Here is a 16,764-nt window from a genome sequence, read left to right as displayed (position 1 = left end):
TGATTGATGTGCCAGGTCATGATGTCACAGGCCATGACGTTGTACAATGGCCCAGTCGGAGACTCTTTATCTCGGTTTGGGTGACGAATTTATTTCCTTTTCACAACACTTCGTGCGAAATTCAGTTTCATCCGTTCTCCACTTCAAGGCCAAGAATTACCAGTTACCGGGCTCAAGCACGAATGGCCCAAGATGCAGACCCGGGCTATCCGGCCTCGGACCCTAGCCCGCCCCAAGGCACTATCACAGTTTACGAACGAAACGAGCGATATCTCATGACGAGGGCCCTCCAAGCTGCCATCAAGCCATTCAGGCCTGCACTGGTAAAGGCGGGAAGGATAGTCACAGAGGACTCAACTCGGATAAATGCACCCAAGGCCGCATTGAAACGATGCGACGTGGAGGAGAGGCGGGTTGAGGGTCTCTGGGTGTACAACTTGACAGCAAAATCAGCCGGGAAAAACACAGGGAAAGCGAGAGAAGGCTACCGACGAAGAATCATCTACTTCGCCGGCGGAGGATGGCAGATGCCACCGGGCAACCAACACTGGTCTTTCTGTGCTGAAATGGTATCTCGCATGCCAGATACCAAGATCACCATTGTCTCTTCACCATTGGCGCCGAAAGATCCAGTCTCAGTTGCATTCCCTCAAATCGAAAAAACCTACAAAGAGCTCCTAAAAGAGGCAGCGAGGGCCGGTGAAGCTGTCGTCGTCGCTGGAGACAGCTCAGGAGGCAACGTTGCGCTGGCTGTGGCAACATGGACCTTGAGGACATCACAGGAACGAGACTTGGCACCTCCCACAGCCATTCTAGCCATCTGTCCTACTACGGATCTCCGCCACGAACACCCGGATATCAAGGCAGTGGACAAGGTTGACCCGGTGCTCACCTTCTCGTGCATCAACTCTACGGCTAGAACTTGGTGTCCTGAACCATCAGACTCGAGCCAGGCAGGGACTGATTCGAGAGCGGGCCACCCCGAGAAGGGTTTACGCATGGACTGGAGCTTCGAAGACCCTCGAGTATCGCCCATCCAAGCAGACCTCAGTGTCCTAGCCCGAAACTACGTCAAAGTCCACGGCATAACAGCTTCACGTGATGTTCTCGGGCCAGAGGCTGTTGCGTTTCGCGACAAGTGCAACAAGGAGGGGATCAGGGGCGAATGGCTTGCTTGGGATGGACAAATGCATTGCTTTCCTTTGGCGTTCAAGTACGGGCTAAAGGAGAGCAAGGAGGCCATGGATTTCGTGGTTGATGTGCTGCAGAGATCTTGATTGACTTGAAGAGGATTGTATTTTGGGATTCTTTTTAATGGGATTGCAAGCGGGAAAGAAGGGCTGATGTTATCAAGAGAATATTAATGCTCTTTTTTTGATATGCCTTGAAGCATGCACACTAAGTGCACATATGAGTGATTTGGCAATCATCTCATTTCTAGCAGAAACTTCCGCGGCGGTCGCGCATATGGGAATTTTCCCTGGCGAGTATGAGGGCCACCAGCTGACCGTCAACTACGCTAAGGGCGTCCTCATTGGCTATAGGCACTTCGATACTCTTTCGGCGGACAAGGTCAACTTGCCTTTTGGCTACTCGGACCTTGTCATCTCACCAACTTCCGAAGACAGCTGGACCGTAAGCATCAAGGTTTCCAACACTGGCAGCCTAGAGGGAGCGACAGCCGTGCAGGTCTACGTGGGCAACAGCACCCGACAGTCCGAAACTCTCATCAAGGCGTTGGCTGGCTTCAAGAAGCAAACCTTGGCGCCTAGTACCTCAGCAGTAGTGAAAGTACCCGTCTAAGCCCGTGACTTTGCAACTTGGAGCGAGAAGCAGCAAGAATGGGTGGTTGAGGCTGGTGAATACATCTCCAGCGTTTGTAGAGATGCTGCGGACCCGGTTGAACGCAAGGAGGTCCCAATAAAGTCTCAGTCGTATAAGCCTTAGATGAGGTAGATGAGTTATTTGCATGTGCAAGCTTCATATCTTCCTTTCGCTCTTTTTCCAAATTTCATAAATCTGCCCTTAGTTGTCTCTACTCTTTGCTCATGTAGCATGACACAACTATTCTCACGGCGCTATGAAGTTGTTAAACGACCTCAGCGATTGTGCAGAACTTGCTTTTTCAGAATACTTCCGTATGGGCCACATGGTCGAGGGTAGCTTTGGCACCCTCGCCGTCACCTCGGCAGTCATGCAAATGATGCAGCGGAGAGACCCAATGATAATGACCAGGCCAGACCGAGGAGTGCCTGGAGAGGCTATGGGCACCTTGTATGTGGAAACGTTTAGCCTAAATACCCCAGGATATCGCGGATCCTCCGCACTTTCACGACTTTCTCCGGATGCCGAGTTCCAACCCCGCAAGAGATCAACTGCCGATCAGGAAGTCGGATGATATAGAAACTTTGAGATACAATTTTCCACTAATCGGGTTCTCTGAAGCCAGGCTGTAACTCCCTGCTGGACTGCAACTATACAATTTTGTAACAAGTAACACGATGGGCTCGGTTGGAATGTTATTTTTCCACCACTTGAGGCTTGCATAATCTATCAAGATCATCCGGCGGGAATAATCACATCTAGTATGTTCATGTATTTGCCTCGTCTTGACAGAGAGTGCCAAGACGGAATTGTTTAAGATTCGGACTATAAGTAAGCTTAATAGTATGCATACGAAGCACCGGGTGGGAAGCCAACCATCTCGCGCGTCTCTTTGATAAACATGTTTCTGTACGGGCTTGCTCTTTCGACAGTTGTCACAGCTGTGACTGCCGCGGCGGCACCCAAGCCGGCCTATGCGCAATGGTTGACAGACTCCATGATCCGCTTTGGTGTCCAGCCGGGTATTGGCTATGGAGAAGCAACGCTCTATACAGGCTTCGAAAGCGTCCTCGATGCCAGCAAGAACAAAACGCTAAACGACATCTACCGTTCCCACATTGATGCAGTTCTCACGGATGACGGCGTGATAGAACGCTTCAACTACTCTCACTTCTCATTGGACAACTACCGCATTGGAAACAATATTTTATACTGGTATGAACGAACTGGAGAAGAGAAGTACAAGCTCGCCGCAGATTCAATCAAGGAGATGATCGACAAGCACCCACGAACTCCAACAGGAGGGCTCTGGCATCGACACGTCGTGTATCCCAACCAGATGTGGTTGGATGGCATCTACATGGCCGACAGCTTTTATGCCAAATGGGTTTCGCTCTTCCAACCTAAGAACCAGACGGCATGGGACGATATTGCCCTCCAGTTCGACAAAATCGACTCAGTTACCCGCAAGAAGAACAACCTCCTGGTTCACGGCTTCGACGAGAGCAAAAAGGCCGTCTGGGCTGACCCCGTCACTGGAGCTGCACCATTGATCTGGGCTCGGGCCATTGGATGGTACTATATGTCTCTGCTGGAGGTGATCCCTCTCTTTCCTGACAGCCACCCTGCTAAGAAGAGACTTCTTGGCTACTTTGTCGATTTATCAGATGGCTTGAAGAAGTCGATAGATGAGAAGGGAGCTTGGTCGAACATCATGGATAAGCAATATGAGGACGTCGAAGGCAACTACCTAGAAAGCAGTGCAAGTGCTATGTTTGTCTTTGGCTGGCTCAAGGGTCTGAACCTTGGATTCCTCAAGGAGAAGAGCTATGGCAAGGTCGCCAAGAAGGCCTACAACTCGCTCGTTAAGATGTTTGTCACCAAGAACGATGATGGGACTGTCAACTGGGAGGATACTGTCATTGTTGGGAGTTTGGGTAGCAACGCTACGTTCCAGGTAAGCTTCACTACAGACATGTATTACTCGGAGACTAACAGGAATAGTATTATTCTAGCATTGGACTGAGACAGAACGACCTTCGTGGAGCTGGGTCTTTTATTGTCGCGGCTGTCGAGTATGAGAAACGGTACCACTAACCTCGCCTCGGAGACCATACAGAGTGTTGAGGTCTTTGCCCTTGGGTGAAGACTGTTAGGCCATTGGGTTCATTTTATAAGAAAAGACTTGAATATCCAGATAGCCAAAGGCCGATAGTGGCATGTCGTCTTTTGCCTTATTGATGACTCAATCTTGGTTAGAGTTAATGGCACCCTCATTTGACCCAAGCGACTGTGTCAAGGGAGTTGATAATGAGAATCAGATCATTCTAGACTCATACAAACCCTTTAAGACCCCCATCACCGCTTCTTGCCAAGACTTCAATATCCAATACATGACACTAGATCAAGCTATCTGTTTTGCGTATTTCGCCAAGTCGGACACAGAGGGGCACTCCTCGGGATCCATAACCCTTTCGAGCTGCGAGATAAGCTAAAGATGGCTTTGTTTCGAGGTCTGACTCGCTTTTGTCCTTTATCTTACCCACTAAAGAAACGTTACTCAAGGATCGGATGGCGACATGGCGAACCGGGGGAGCACGTCATCCACCCCGCTCTTCGCAGCATCACATCCCCGGCAGATCGGCTTAACATGACACTCGTCCAGAAGGGGAATTTTGTAAAGATTGGCTTGATTGTCGGGATCATGCCGCTCGGGGTTGCAGCCAGGATAAGCGAGTTGGTACAGCGTGGTGTTGCAGGCAGAGGCAAATGGCTGGGAGGACCATGTTGGCCATCTTATCTTGGCCCTCGAGTTCATTGTTGTACAGAAATCAAGGATGTAGTTATACGAAAAATCGTGACTTTAACTTGTTTGTATCCAAAAGAAGATAAGTACAACCAACTAGGGATCACCAGGTGCCAAGTATAGTGAATCCCAACACCACATCCTCGGAAACGCTACGCTCTCCTAGCGGCCGCCAGCATGTTACAGGGACATGCATCAAAGGATTCCAAACGGCGCTTGTCACATCAAAAACACACCCGATTATGCAATCCGCCAAGCCATCGCCTCTGCATGGGTTCGCATCAGCCTCCCATGCTAGACCAACACTAACCGCCGATCACGGCAAAGTCTGTATCGTGGCAATCTCTGTTGCACAGGCCCGTGCTACGTTGACTAGCTAAAATGTCTTAAACTGCGCCGTTCCTTGATGCAACTGTCCTTGCATGATCCTTCGACTCTGCAGTTCTTCTTTCTCGAAATGGCTGGCCCCGCAAGGAGAAAGTGGTACCACATTCAGTGGTATTCTGATACTGATACCAAGGAGGAACGCAAGTTTATTATCAAGCTTGATACACTTATTGTTCCTTATGCAGTGCTTGCATACTGGGTCAAGTACATTGACCAGTCGAACCTGAGTAAGGTTTCAAGGTCACCTACACTATTCATCATTGCTGACACACATTAGACAATGCCTATGTGGCTGGTCTCAAGGAGGACCTTGGGTTCAAGGGCAATGAACTCGTTCAGCTCCAGACCTTTTACATCATCGGTGCCGTCGTCGGCCAGATTCCCTTCTTCTTCCTTCTGACCTACATCCCGATCCACTGGCTTCTTCCCTTTTTGGATGTTGCCTGGGGTATCTTTACTCTTTTGCAATATCGGGTGACAAGCTTTGCTGAACTGGCTGCCTATCGCTTCTTGGTTGGTTGGTTCGAGGCTGCGTTTTTCCCGGTGATGCACTATCTTTTTGGTATGCCCTTCAAATGCGCACCAATCTTAGCAATGTTCTAACTCTTATAGGATCCTGGTATCGTGGAGATGAAATCGGTCGGAGAGGTGGCATCTTCTATGTTGGTCTTTCCCTCGGCACCCTAACCGCTGGTCTCATCCAAGCCGGCGCCTCTTCCCGTCTCGATGGTGTAAGAGGCCTTGAAGGATGGCGATGGATGTACATCATTTGTGCCGTAATCACCATCCCCATCGGTATCTTGGGTTTTTTCGTCCTTCCGGGCACACCTGATCAACCCAACCGCCGTGTCCTCACGCAACACGACATCGACATCGGAGAGCAGAGGCTCAAGCGTGCAGGACACCAATCTCACGGGAAGATGAAGTGGAGAGACTTGAAGAAAATCATTCTCAGACCTCAATTTTGGGGCATCATCCTTGTGGACGTGTTGTTCTGGAACGCCGGTATTCACGCCAGCTCTGGTTCATTTTTGCTCTGGATCAAGAGCTTGAACCGGTTTTCTCCTGCCCGAGTCAACGAGTTGGGAACTATTGCCCCTGCCCTCGGCATCTTTTACACACTTTTTGTGTGTTTCGCGTCAGACCTGGTACTTGGTCCGGCTTGGGCTATTACCATGGCTCACACGTGGAACATCATCGGCTTGATCATCCTCGTTATATGGAGAGTACCAGAGGCAGCTCTTTGGTTCGCCTTTTCTACGATCTATTCAGCATACTCCATGTCCAGTGTATTTCACGGCTGGGTCAACACTCAACTACGTGCGTCACCCGCGGAACGGTCATTCACGTTGGTCTTGATCAACGCCATATCCCAGTCTTCCACGGCTTGGACCCCTCTACTCGTCTTCAAGACCGTTGAGGCTCCTCGTTTCCCCAAGGGCTTCGCCTTTTGCTTGGGTTGTGCAATTGGATTGCTCATTTCCACTCACGCACTTCACCTATACTTGAAGAATAGAGAGTAAGTTTATGTCCTTCCCTTGAGATACACGCGGAAACTAATAGTTCTATAGTCCTCAGGCGGAGCAGCCTGCTGCACTTCAGTCGGAAGAGAATGGCACATTCCCTGTCGACTCTAAGGAGGCGCCTGTGAGCCAGACGAGAAAAGGCGAGACAAGCGAGTGAAGGAGGGGTTTAAGGGTGTTTTTTGGGGTGGGAGGTATCTTAGTTCTTGACTCCAGGCATACAAGACCCTGGCCGATAGTGTTAGCTTGGCTACTTGTGATAAAGGCACCAAGTCTATTCAAGTAGACACTGGTAGTTATTCTGCAAATAAGTAGAAGGCAACAGACCAGTCCTTTGAATTAGAAACAAGATGACGATATATTCGCCAATCAAGCCCAGCACCGTGACAAAGAAACAGTGATGCTATCAGCCCACTCAGCTTGTTCGCCGATTACGGACGCAACTTGACTATTGCATTGAACTCTTAATCACTATTCGCCAGTCAGTTTTCCAAAGACGGAAGTTAAATCGCGGGATTTGATATGAACCCCGCAAATGTAGAGGGCGCCTAATCTTTGACATGATTGTGACATTCATATCGGGATGACGCCAGCCTTGTATCAGCGAATAGCAAGACGCCTACAATCCCACACCACCATACCGAGGAAACGTCATTGTAGAAGAGGTGCATTAGATGGGGAAACCAAAGACGTGCTCACGACCTGCAGGTTTACCCCTCTGATCTGCCAGTTTACACGGGTATAAGTATTCAAGTGTAAACCCGGCCTTGAGTTCAGAGAATTGAAGGTAGTGCAGTTGCGTAAGACCAAAGAAACAACACGATTCAAAATGGCATCCACGTCAACACCAGAAACTTCTATTCCTATCCGTGGAAAGGATGAGAAGAAGAAGCAAATCCTGATCAATGCCTTTGACATGTCCACCGTTGGGCATCTGTCTCCAGGCCAATGGAAGGTGAGTTCTCGGTCCATGGGCTCAGTCAGTTAGGAGAGTTGCTAAAGAAATTCAGAATCCTGTGGACAAGTCTGCAACAAAGCGAGATTTGCAATATTGGATCGACCTGGCCAAGCTCCTAGACAAGGGCGGCGTCAACGCCCTGTTCCTTGCAGACACATATGGCGGCTATGACACATACGAAGGAAGCCTTGATAACTGTATCCGTCGTGCTGCTCAATGGCCAATGACAGATCCAACTATCGTGAGTTTACTAAAATAAACGAAATTTTTTTTTTATGCTAAATCCCCCGCAGCCCATCACCGCCATGGCGGCTGTGACCAAGAACCTATCCTTTGCCATCACTGCCTCGACATCTTTTGAGCCACCATTCTTGTTGGCCAAGAGATTCTCTACTCTGGATCACTTCACCAAGGGCCGCATTGGCTGGAACATTGTGACTTCCTGGAAGAAGGCTGCTTTCAAGGCCATCGGTTTAGAGAGCCCGATCCCACACGACGAAAGATACGCCCAAGCCGACGAGTATCTGCGCGTCTTGTACAAGTGAGTTTGGATATACTGCCTCCTACAAGGCAGAGATGCTGACAGTGGTAGGCTGTGGGAAGGCTCTTGGGCAGATGATGCCATCTCCCCCAACCCAGAGCTTGACAGCTATGCTGATCCCGACAAGATTCGTACAATTCACCATCACGGCAAGTTCTACGACATTGATACGCGACACATTGTCGACCCATCACCCCAGAGAACTCCATTCTTGTTTCAGGCCGGAACATCGTCAGCCGGCTCTACCTTTGCCGCATCACACGCAGAGGGCATCTTTGTCTCGTCTCATTCACCCGCGATCTTGAGGCCCAAGGTCCAGGCAATCCGCAAGCAGGCTGCCGATCTGGGCAGAGACCCTCAGTCACTTAAGTTCTTTGCGACCTTTACTCCAATTATTGGACGCACCGATGAAGAGGCCCAGCAAAAGTTTGAGGAGGTGAAGAAGTACGCGTCGACCGTTGGTGGCCTTGTGCTAGTCAGTGGATGGACTGGCATCGACTTATCCAAGGTCCCTGTTGACAAGGAACTCACTGCCGCCGACTCAGAGGAACCTCACAGAGTGCAGAGTCTTCTTGACGCCTTCACAGCAACAAGCGAAAAGGTTCCAAAGTGGACGCCACGAGTTATTGCTGAAAGAGCTGCTATCGGCGGCCTAGGCCCTGTCTCAGTCGGTAGCCCACAGACTGTCGCAGACGAGATGGAACGATGGATCCGAGAGGGAGATTTGGATGGGTTCAACGTGGGATACGTCACGACGCCTGGAACCTTTGAGGAGGTTGTTGAACTGCTTATTCCTGAGCTTCGACGTCGGGGGTTGTATCCAGAGGCACCTAGCAGTGATGAGGCTGGTCATACGTTGCGTGAGAGCGTGTATGGTCAGGGTCAAGCTGGACTGCGGGATGACCACCCAGGAACAAAGTACAAGTACGGTGTGTACAAGGAAGACTAGATAGCATCGAATCTTGGAATACATGAAAATCGAAGGATTACACCGCTCGTGAGAACTGGTTTCTGGCTATGCATCACGAGACCTATTTTGGTGAGTGATCAAGTGGCTACTCTCCTCTCTATCTCGCAGTTCGGGCATTGATTGTCGAACAAATCGCCTCAAACGCAGCATTATCCTTCGCCCACGTCCCCTCCTCTGGCTCGAAACCCTCTTCATCAAACAGATGAGACCAGAATGTCTCTTGCCAAGGTGTACTAGTGACATCAACATCGTACTCGATATACTGCAACTTGTATGGCCCACGCCCATCGATGCCGGTCCCGTTCACGTACTTACCCGATTCACACACCTCGAAAGGATCCTCGACGCCGTAGTGACTGACTAGGGGCCCAGGACAGTCAAAGCTCCTGTGCGTGTTCTGAGACAGACGGTAACGCAGGACGTCTTCGTCAACGTCCCGAAAATCTTTAAGGATAGACTTTAATGTATCTTCTGGCGCCCGGTGCCATTCTCCATGGCCCATGCGGAAAACCTTTAGTGCCTTCAGAGACGTAGCCCACCGGGAAAGCACATGATGCCATCTCATCGGGTACTCGTGCATCTCAGAATCCGCCTCGTCGAGTACGGTGCTGAGTGCAGGATATCCGGGGTCGTTTGCATCCAGTGGACTCGCCTGAAGAGCTTGGAATAGGATGGGACAGTCGTCAAGATACAGCTCTTCCAACCCACCGCTTTCGTTCTTCTGCCCGATGGAGGCAATCCAGTCAATCTGCCAGTCGTGACTGAAGACGTATTGCCCGAGCGCAAGCACTTTCAGTTGCGGGAAATTCATGCTGCGAAAGTCCATCTTTGGGAGCCAGCCCCAGTATTCGTTATAGTATAGCGACAGAACTCGCAAGCGGTCGCTGATACTGGGGGCTAGCCACGTTTCGGGAAGATGGTCGAAAAACTCGTACTTTTCTTCATAGTAGACGTTGCTCTCATTCATGCTCTCGTCCATCTCTGTGGCGATGAGCAGCTTAAGGTCGATTAGGCTCGGCAGGGACATGACTTTCTTCAAGGCTCCCGAGGCAACCAGATCAGTGTCGTGAAAATCGGCCAGGTTCGTGACTGTCAGCTCCTTGAGCTGTATGACCTGATCAAATGGGACACCGAGATCATCCTCAGGATCAACGTGCTTGCGGCTGTAGTCACACCACTGGTGCTCGCTCTTTTTGTCAATCTCGACCTGTTTATCGGGAGTCCACATGCCTGCAACGCAGTGGCACACGGTATCGAGGACACCGTATCGGAAGTCCCACGTCTCCTCGATGCTCACTCCTCTCCGAGCATCCTCGCCGCAATACTCGTTGAATCGGAGGTGGAGGGCTGTGAGGTAGCTAAAACAACGTAGATATGGCAGAGCATCCATGAAGGAGGTAGGGAATGGATACCCCCAGTTGGAGTTATATGAGAACTCGGGGCCAACCGAGGTGTCCACCGTGAGCTCTCTAACTAGGTCGCGAAGTTCGGGGGACTTGGCGATCTCGACGAAGCGCTCGGCAGAGTTGCCAAAGCCCTCAAGACGCAAGTGGCGGTAGACCCAGGGTTGGGCAATACGGTCAAATCCAGAAGAAACGAGCCTCAGACGAGACAAGGTTGGTTTAGGCAGCAGGGCGCAAATGCTGTCCCATACTTCCGGCGGAAGCGGCAGACCGGCTGAGGAATTTTGATTCATGACTGGTATGACAATGACCAGACTGCGAATCTTTGAGGACAGTGTCGATGGAGGTGAAGAGGATAAGAGCTGGTTGTTGTTGCAACTGGCAGATTTGGCTGGCGCCTTAAATGGCTTGGTATTAGAGTGGGGCACCTAGGTCTCGCTATAACCCCCTTTTCGTTATTATTATAATTAGTATTATATTACCTCTTACTAAAGAAGGGATTAAGGAAATTAATTATAATATTACTAATTCTTTAGTAAATTAAGTAAAATCTTTAATATATTTTCTTAAATTAATAAAAATTATAAATATTTAATATATATAATAAGTAAGTATTATAGATAAGCGAGTATTATAAAAATCCTAATTTTCCTTAGGAATATTATAATAAAAATACTATAAATTATCTAATTAATTAAAACTATTTATTATACTCTTCCCTAGATATCTTAATTACTACCTAATAGATCCTTATATTATGCCTAGGCTTACTATAAATACTATAGCACTAAATACCTAGTCTAATTAACCTCCCTCGACTACTACTCCTCGACGATTCGGCTATTACCTATATATCTATATCTATTTAATTAATTACTTACCTTCCTTCCTTTACTATTATTACCCCTCTTTTTTATAGTCTAATCCTTTTTGCCCTCTAGCGCTAGCTTAATATCTTATTTACCTATTAAAAGTCTTAGACCTCTATTCTTATAAGAGCTATCTTATATATAATTGCCTTTATTCCTTTTATAAAAGACTTTAATATTTTAAGAATTAACTCTAAAGAGCTACTTTAATACTTTTTAATTTATTTTTTAAGGTATTTAGATTAAAATTAGGCCTTAAATATAATCTTTAGGGTCTTTAAAGCCTAAGGGGTTAATAATTTAATTACTTCCTTAACTAATATTAATATCTATAGCTAAATATTAAGCTTTAAGATTATAGTTTCTAGGTTAAGAGGAATAAGGCTAGCTTTTTTAAAAGCCCCCCTAATATTTCTTTTTATTATAAAAGCCTTATATATAATATAAAAGGCTAAAAAGAACTTAATTTTTAAAATATAAATTATAAAATATTTAATTAATTATTTTATTTCTTAATTATAAGCTTATTTTAATATATTAAAATATTTAATATTAAGGGGCTAAAATAAATAAAATAAATAAGATAATATATAAAGCTAAATAATCTTTTTCTTTTTATAATATCTCTTAAATTTAATAAAATAATAATTTTTATAGCTATTAAAAATTAAGAAATAATAAGAATTAATTAATTAATTAGCTATAATATACTTAATAAATAAGTAAATTATCTAAATAAATAAACTACTTTTCCTAGCTCTTATAACTCTAAATTATAATAAAAATATAATAAATTAATTAATTAATTAAAATTATTTATTATATTTTTCTCTAAAGATTTTAATTATTACCTAATATATTCTTATATTATATCTAGGCTTATTATATATTTTATAGTACTAAATACCTAATCTAATTAACCTTCCTTAATTACTATTTCTTAATAATTTTATAATTACTTATATATTAATATTTATTTAATTAATTACTTACCTTTTTTTTTTATTATTATTACCTCTCTTTTTTATAATTAGTTTCTTTTTATCCTCCGGCGCTAACTTAGTATTTTATTTACTTATTAAAGATCTTATACCTTAGCTTTTAATAAGGTATTCTTATATAATATATTTAATATTCTCTTAGTTAAAGACTTAAGAATACCTAGAATTAACTCTAGGGAGCTATTTTAATACCTTTTAATTTATCGCTTAAGGTATTTAGACTAAGAATTAGCCTTAAGTATTATCTTTAGGGTCTTTAAAGCCTAAGGGGTTAAGGGCCTAGCCTTTTCCTTAATTAGCATTAAGGTTTATAATTATATATTAAGCTTTAAGATTATACTTTCTAAGTTAAAAGGGATAAGCCTAGCCCCTCTAAAAGATAACTTAATATTTTATTTTATTATAATAGCTTAATAAGTAATATAAAAGGCTAGGAAGAACTTAGTCTTTAAAATATAAGTAATAGAGTATTTAATTAAATATTTTATTTCTTAATTATATGCCTTTTTTAATAGGCTAAAGTACTTAATATTAAAAGGCTAAAATAAATAAGATAAATAAGGCGGTATATAAAGTATAATAATTTAATTCTCCTTATAATATTTCTTAAAGTTAATAAAATAATAATTTTTATATTTATTAAGGATTAAGAAATAATAATAACTAATTAATTACTTAGCTATATATTAATTAAAATACTTTAGCTACTTAAAGCTTATCTTATTATTAATTTAGCTATTTTAAAAGGTTATAATTACTTAATCGCCTAGGAGGTTATTACCTTAATACTAATTAGCGAGGTAATATTAACCCGCGCCTATAATAAATAACTAAATTACTTAGTTTTTTATATTAATTACTTAAATTATTATAATTTATTCTTAGTTTTTAGGCTATATTAATTTTAATTATTTATATTTTTTTAAACCTATAATAATTATTTTATTTATAATTATATTTATAAAGAAGCTAATTTTATTAAAGTTATAAATATTATTTAATTAGATATTATATTTTATAATTATATTTACTATAAGTTAAAACTAATTATACATAATAATTAGATCTTTATACTTAGCCCTTTAATAATTATATTTATAAAAAAAATATATCTTTAGCTTTTTTTATTATTTAATAAAATTATAAGCTTAGCGCTTATTAATAAGTAATATATTATAATTAATAAGTAATTAATTAGTTATTTCTTTAATTATATATAATTAAGGGGGAAATCCTCATAAATCTAGGTTAATAATAAATTAAATTATAATCTATTCCTCTAAATTAAATAATTAGCGCGAATTTAAGATAATATCGCGTCGAGATTAGATACCTTATTGCCGGTGATATAAGGTTATGTAATTAATCTTATATATATCCGCAGCGCATTAAAGGCTTAATTTAGGGTTATTTTAAATAGCTTAAAGTATAAGAAATATTTTAGCTTTATAATTTAGGTCTAATATACTTAGTAATTAATAAATTAATTAATTAAGTAAAAGTTAGATATAAGAAGGAAAAATAATTTACTTATTTAGATAATTTACTCGCTTATTAAGTATATTAGTTCTTATCCTTAGGATTATTTCTTATAACTACCCGCCTTAGTAGGTAACTTATATCTATAAATATTTTATTATCTTAATATAATACTAAAATCTAAAGCTATATATAATAATAAAATATAAGTCTTTTTTATTAAAAATACTAGGTTCCTTATTATATCTTATAATTACTATAAATAGCGAAATTTAAAATACTAAGCTAAGGAGAGCTATAAGTATTATACCTAATATACCTATTAGGGGTATTAATATAATAATTATAATATTATACTTTTTAGTAATAAGTTTATTTTAATATATATATTTTCCTTATTAATTTTATCTTAATAATTAATTATCTTACTTAAGAGAAATATTAATTAAAATAAGAGAAAAAAATTACTAAGTTAGAGCTAATTACTTTATAGTAATAAATAAATAAGTAATTAAGTTATTTAATATACCTCTATTACTAAAAGAAATAACTAATTAAATAAGATAAAGAAATATTTTATTATAATATTAAGATATTAAATAAACTAAAAGTAATAAAAAATATAAAATCCTTTATATTAAGTAAAGCTATATATACTATTCTAATTTACTTAGTTAATTATAGTTAAACGTACTCTCGTTTAACTTATTTAACTATATAATACTTCTATCACGGCTATGATATACGCCAGGCGGGGAGAGCCGGCAGAATCACCTAACTAAGCAAAAGGGACCAAAGGGACTAAACTTCTCTTAACCTAGTCCTAGGACTAAGTAATAAGAATATTAGTCTTACCCTAGACTAAATCTTAATAATATTAATCCTAAAGAATAATTTAAGTATATAAAACGCACTTATTATACTTTTCTATATACTTATTACCTTAGCTATTAATATAACTTAATTATATTTAATACCTTTAAATATATTACTAGATATAATTTATACCCTTTACTTTAGAATATGCCTCTTAATTCTTTATTAATATAAACCTAATATAACTAATTTATCCCTTAGGAAATACTTATTTATTATATATTAATAGCTCTTATTTAGTAGATTACTTAGTATTACCTTAAGTAATACTATATTATCGCTAATATATCTAGTAATAATACCCCTAGTACCCTAAGTATTAGCCAGGGTTAGCTACCCGCGTATAATATACCCCCTAGCACCGCGGAGATAGTTACTAAGATCTATTAGCTCTGCGCTATAATTAACTAACTTAGGGGATAAGTATAGTAATAAGCTATACTATTATTATTATTATTAGTAATTAACCCTATGCCTGCTAGGGATATTAGAGAAGTAATTAAATTACTTAAGCTAATATTATTTAATAAAAATACTAAGGATATTATTTTATTCCTAACCCGCTATAAGGGGTACTTTAAACTTTTTTTAATTAAACTTATAAGTACTAAGATAAGGGCCTTATTCGCGAGATAGCTTATAGAAGGCATTATAGCTATATAGATAGAATCTATTACTAAGGACTTCCTTTTTAATAAAGAAGTAAACTAAGACTAAGATATTATTAATATTTTCTTAGATTAAAATAATTTTAAAGCCGCCTTAAAGGATATATTTAGACTTATAAATAAGGAATAGTAAGCAGCTATGTAATTATTTACCTTTAATTAAATTAAGTTATGCGCTACCTATATAGCCCTATTTAAGTAATTAGCCTTAAAGACTAAATTTAATAATAAATCCCTTATAGAAGTATTTTATAGAGAATTAAAATTAGAAGTTAAGGATAAATTATATAAGATAGACTAACCTAATAACCTTAATAAATATATCGCAATAGCTATTAAAATTAATAAATAATAATATAAGAGATATAAAGAAAAGACTATAGAGAGAAATAAGCTAAGAGGGGTAAGTTTTAACCCTTATTTTTTAAACTAATATTAATAATAAAATAGCCATGGAAATTAATAATAATTACGAGGAACCTCCTATAGGATGCATATAGGACTAATAGAACTAGGAGTAGCCTAATAGGGACCAAAGGATATTAAGTATTATTATTACTATAAGAAAGGCCATAGGGTTAATAAGTATAAAAAGAAATAATATAATATCTAAGAAGGATATTATAAGCCCCGCGAATAATAAGTACTCCCCGAAGGTAAAAAATAAATAAGAACTACCTAAATAAATATAAAACCCTAAATAGCTATTTAAATTACTAAGATACTTAAAATAGCATAAATAGGATATAATAAAATAAGCTTATAACCCGAGGAAATTATTATACCTTATTAATCCGCCTATTTAATAAAGAAATAAGCTAAAGGTAATTATATAATTAGTAATACTATGAGCTAATAACTCTATAAACTAATATTACCCCTAAAGGCTAAATAATTATACCTTATAGACCTAGCGACTTAGGAGCTATTATTAGAACCTTATAAGGAAAAAGACTAATAAAAAACTTTATTATAATAGCGGATTATCGCTATAATTAGGCGTATTAAACCTAAGTAAAAACCTATAGCGCTAATCTCGGCTTAATAACCTATAGAAGCCTAATATAATAGAATATTATATAATAACTAGGTTAAGAAAATAAATAAATATTATAAACCTAATAATCGCGATAATTACTTTATAGGAGTATAAATATAATAAGAACTTAATATTATTTAAACCCACTAATATAAGCATAATTAATATATAGCGCTATAGGAAGATAATTATAAAATCTTCTTTAAAGAAGAAATTAATTAGTATTATTAGATTAGCTTAGCTATATAATATATCTAGTTAGCTAGAAAATAATAAAATATTAATAATATAGAAAATATCTATATCTAAGCGTATTATAAGGAATTAATTATAAACCCTTAATAGCTAGAGCTATAGCTTAACCTATTAGATAACTTATATACCCTATTTATATACCTATAATATAAAGAAATCTCTTAG

General features: G+C 40.1%; 5 protein-coding genes across 5 annotated transcripts; 4 read left to right on the top strand and 1 right to left on the bottom strand.

The window, feature by feature from the left end:
• Positions 1-104: 104 nt before the first annotated feature.
• On the top strand, positions 105-1,277 carry NCS57_01332900 (Abhydrolase-3 domain-containing protein; the record flags this gene model as incomplete). Its single annotated transcript, XM_053062970.1, has 1 exon — positions 105-1,277. The coding sequence occupies exon 1, from the start codon at positions 183-185 to the stop codon at positions 1,275-1,277; it is 1,095 nt and encodes a 364-aa protein (XP_052907865.1). The 5' UTR covers positions 105-182.
• A 1,448-nt stretch (positions 1,278-2,725) lies between these two features.
• On the top strand, positions 2,726-3,921 carry NCS57_01332800 (uncharacterized protein; the record flags this gene model as incomplete). Its single annotated transcript, XM_053062969.1, has 2 exons — positions 2,726-3,781; positions 3,829-3,921. 2 exons carry the CDS (start codon positions 2,726-2,728, stop codon positions 3,919-3,921), a joined length of 1,149 nt encoding a protein of 382 aa, XP_052907864.1.
• A 1,166-nt stretch (positions 3,922-5,087) lies between these two features.
• Positions 5,088-6,700, top strand: NCS57_01332700 (uncharacterized protein; the record flags this gene model as incomplete). The annotated part of the gene is made up of 4 exons (XM_053062968.1): positions 5,088-5,244; positions 5,295-5,579; positions 5,630-6,536; positions 6,589-6,700. 4 exons carry the CDS (start codon positions 5,088-5,090, stop codon positions 6,698-6,700), a joined length of 1,461 nt encoding a protein of 486 aa, XP_052907863.1.
• Positions 6,701-7,369: 669 nt separating this feature from the next.
• Positions 7,370-8,988, top strand: NCS57_01332600 (Bac-luciferase domain-containing protein; the record flags this gene model as incomplete). The annotated part of the gene is made up of 4 exons (XM_053062967.1): positions 7,370-7,495; positions 7,551-7,739; positions 7,792-8,039; positions 8,091-8,988. The coding sequence occupies 4 exons, from the start codon at positions 7,370-7,372 to the stop codon at positions 8,986-8,988; spliced, it is 1,461 nt and encodes a 486-aa protein (XP_052907862.1).
• Positions 8,989-9,106: 118 nt separating this feature from the next.
• On the bottom strand, positions 9,107-10,705 carry NCS57_01332500 (uncharacterized protein; the record flags this gene model as incomplete). The annotated part of the gene is made up of 1 exon (XM_053062966.1): positions 9,107-10,705. One exon carries the CDS (start codon positions 10,703-10,705, stop codon positions 9,107-9,109), a length of 1,599 nt encoding a protein of 532 aa, XP_052907861.1.
• Between the last annotated feature and the right edge of the window lie 6,059 nt (positions 10,706-16,764).

This window comes from Fusarium keratoplasticum, chromosome 11 (assembly GCF_025433545.1).
Source record: "Fusarium keratoplasticum isolate Fu6.1 chromosome 11, whole genome shotgun sequence".
Lineage (NCBI taxonomy): Eukaryota > Fungi > Ascomycota > Sordariomycetes > Hypocreales > Nectriaceae > Fusarium > Fusarium keratoplasticum.
The sequence above is the reverse complement of the archived record's forward strand: the minus strand, read 5'-3'. Positions and strand labels throughout refer to the sequence as shown.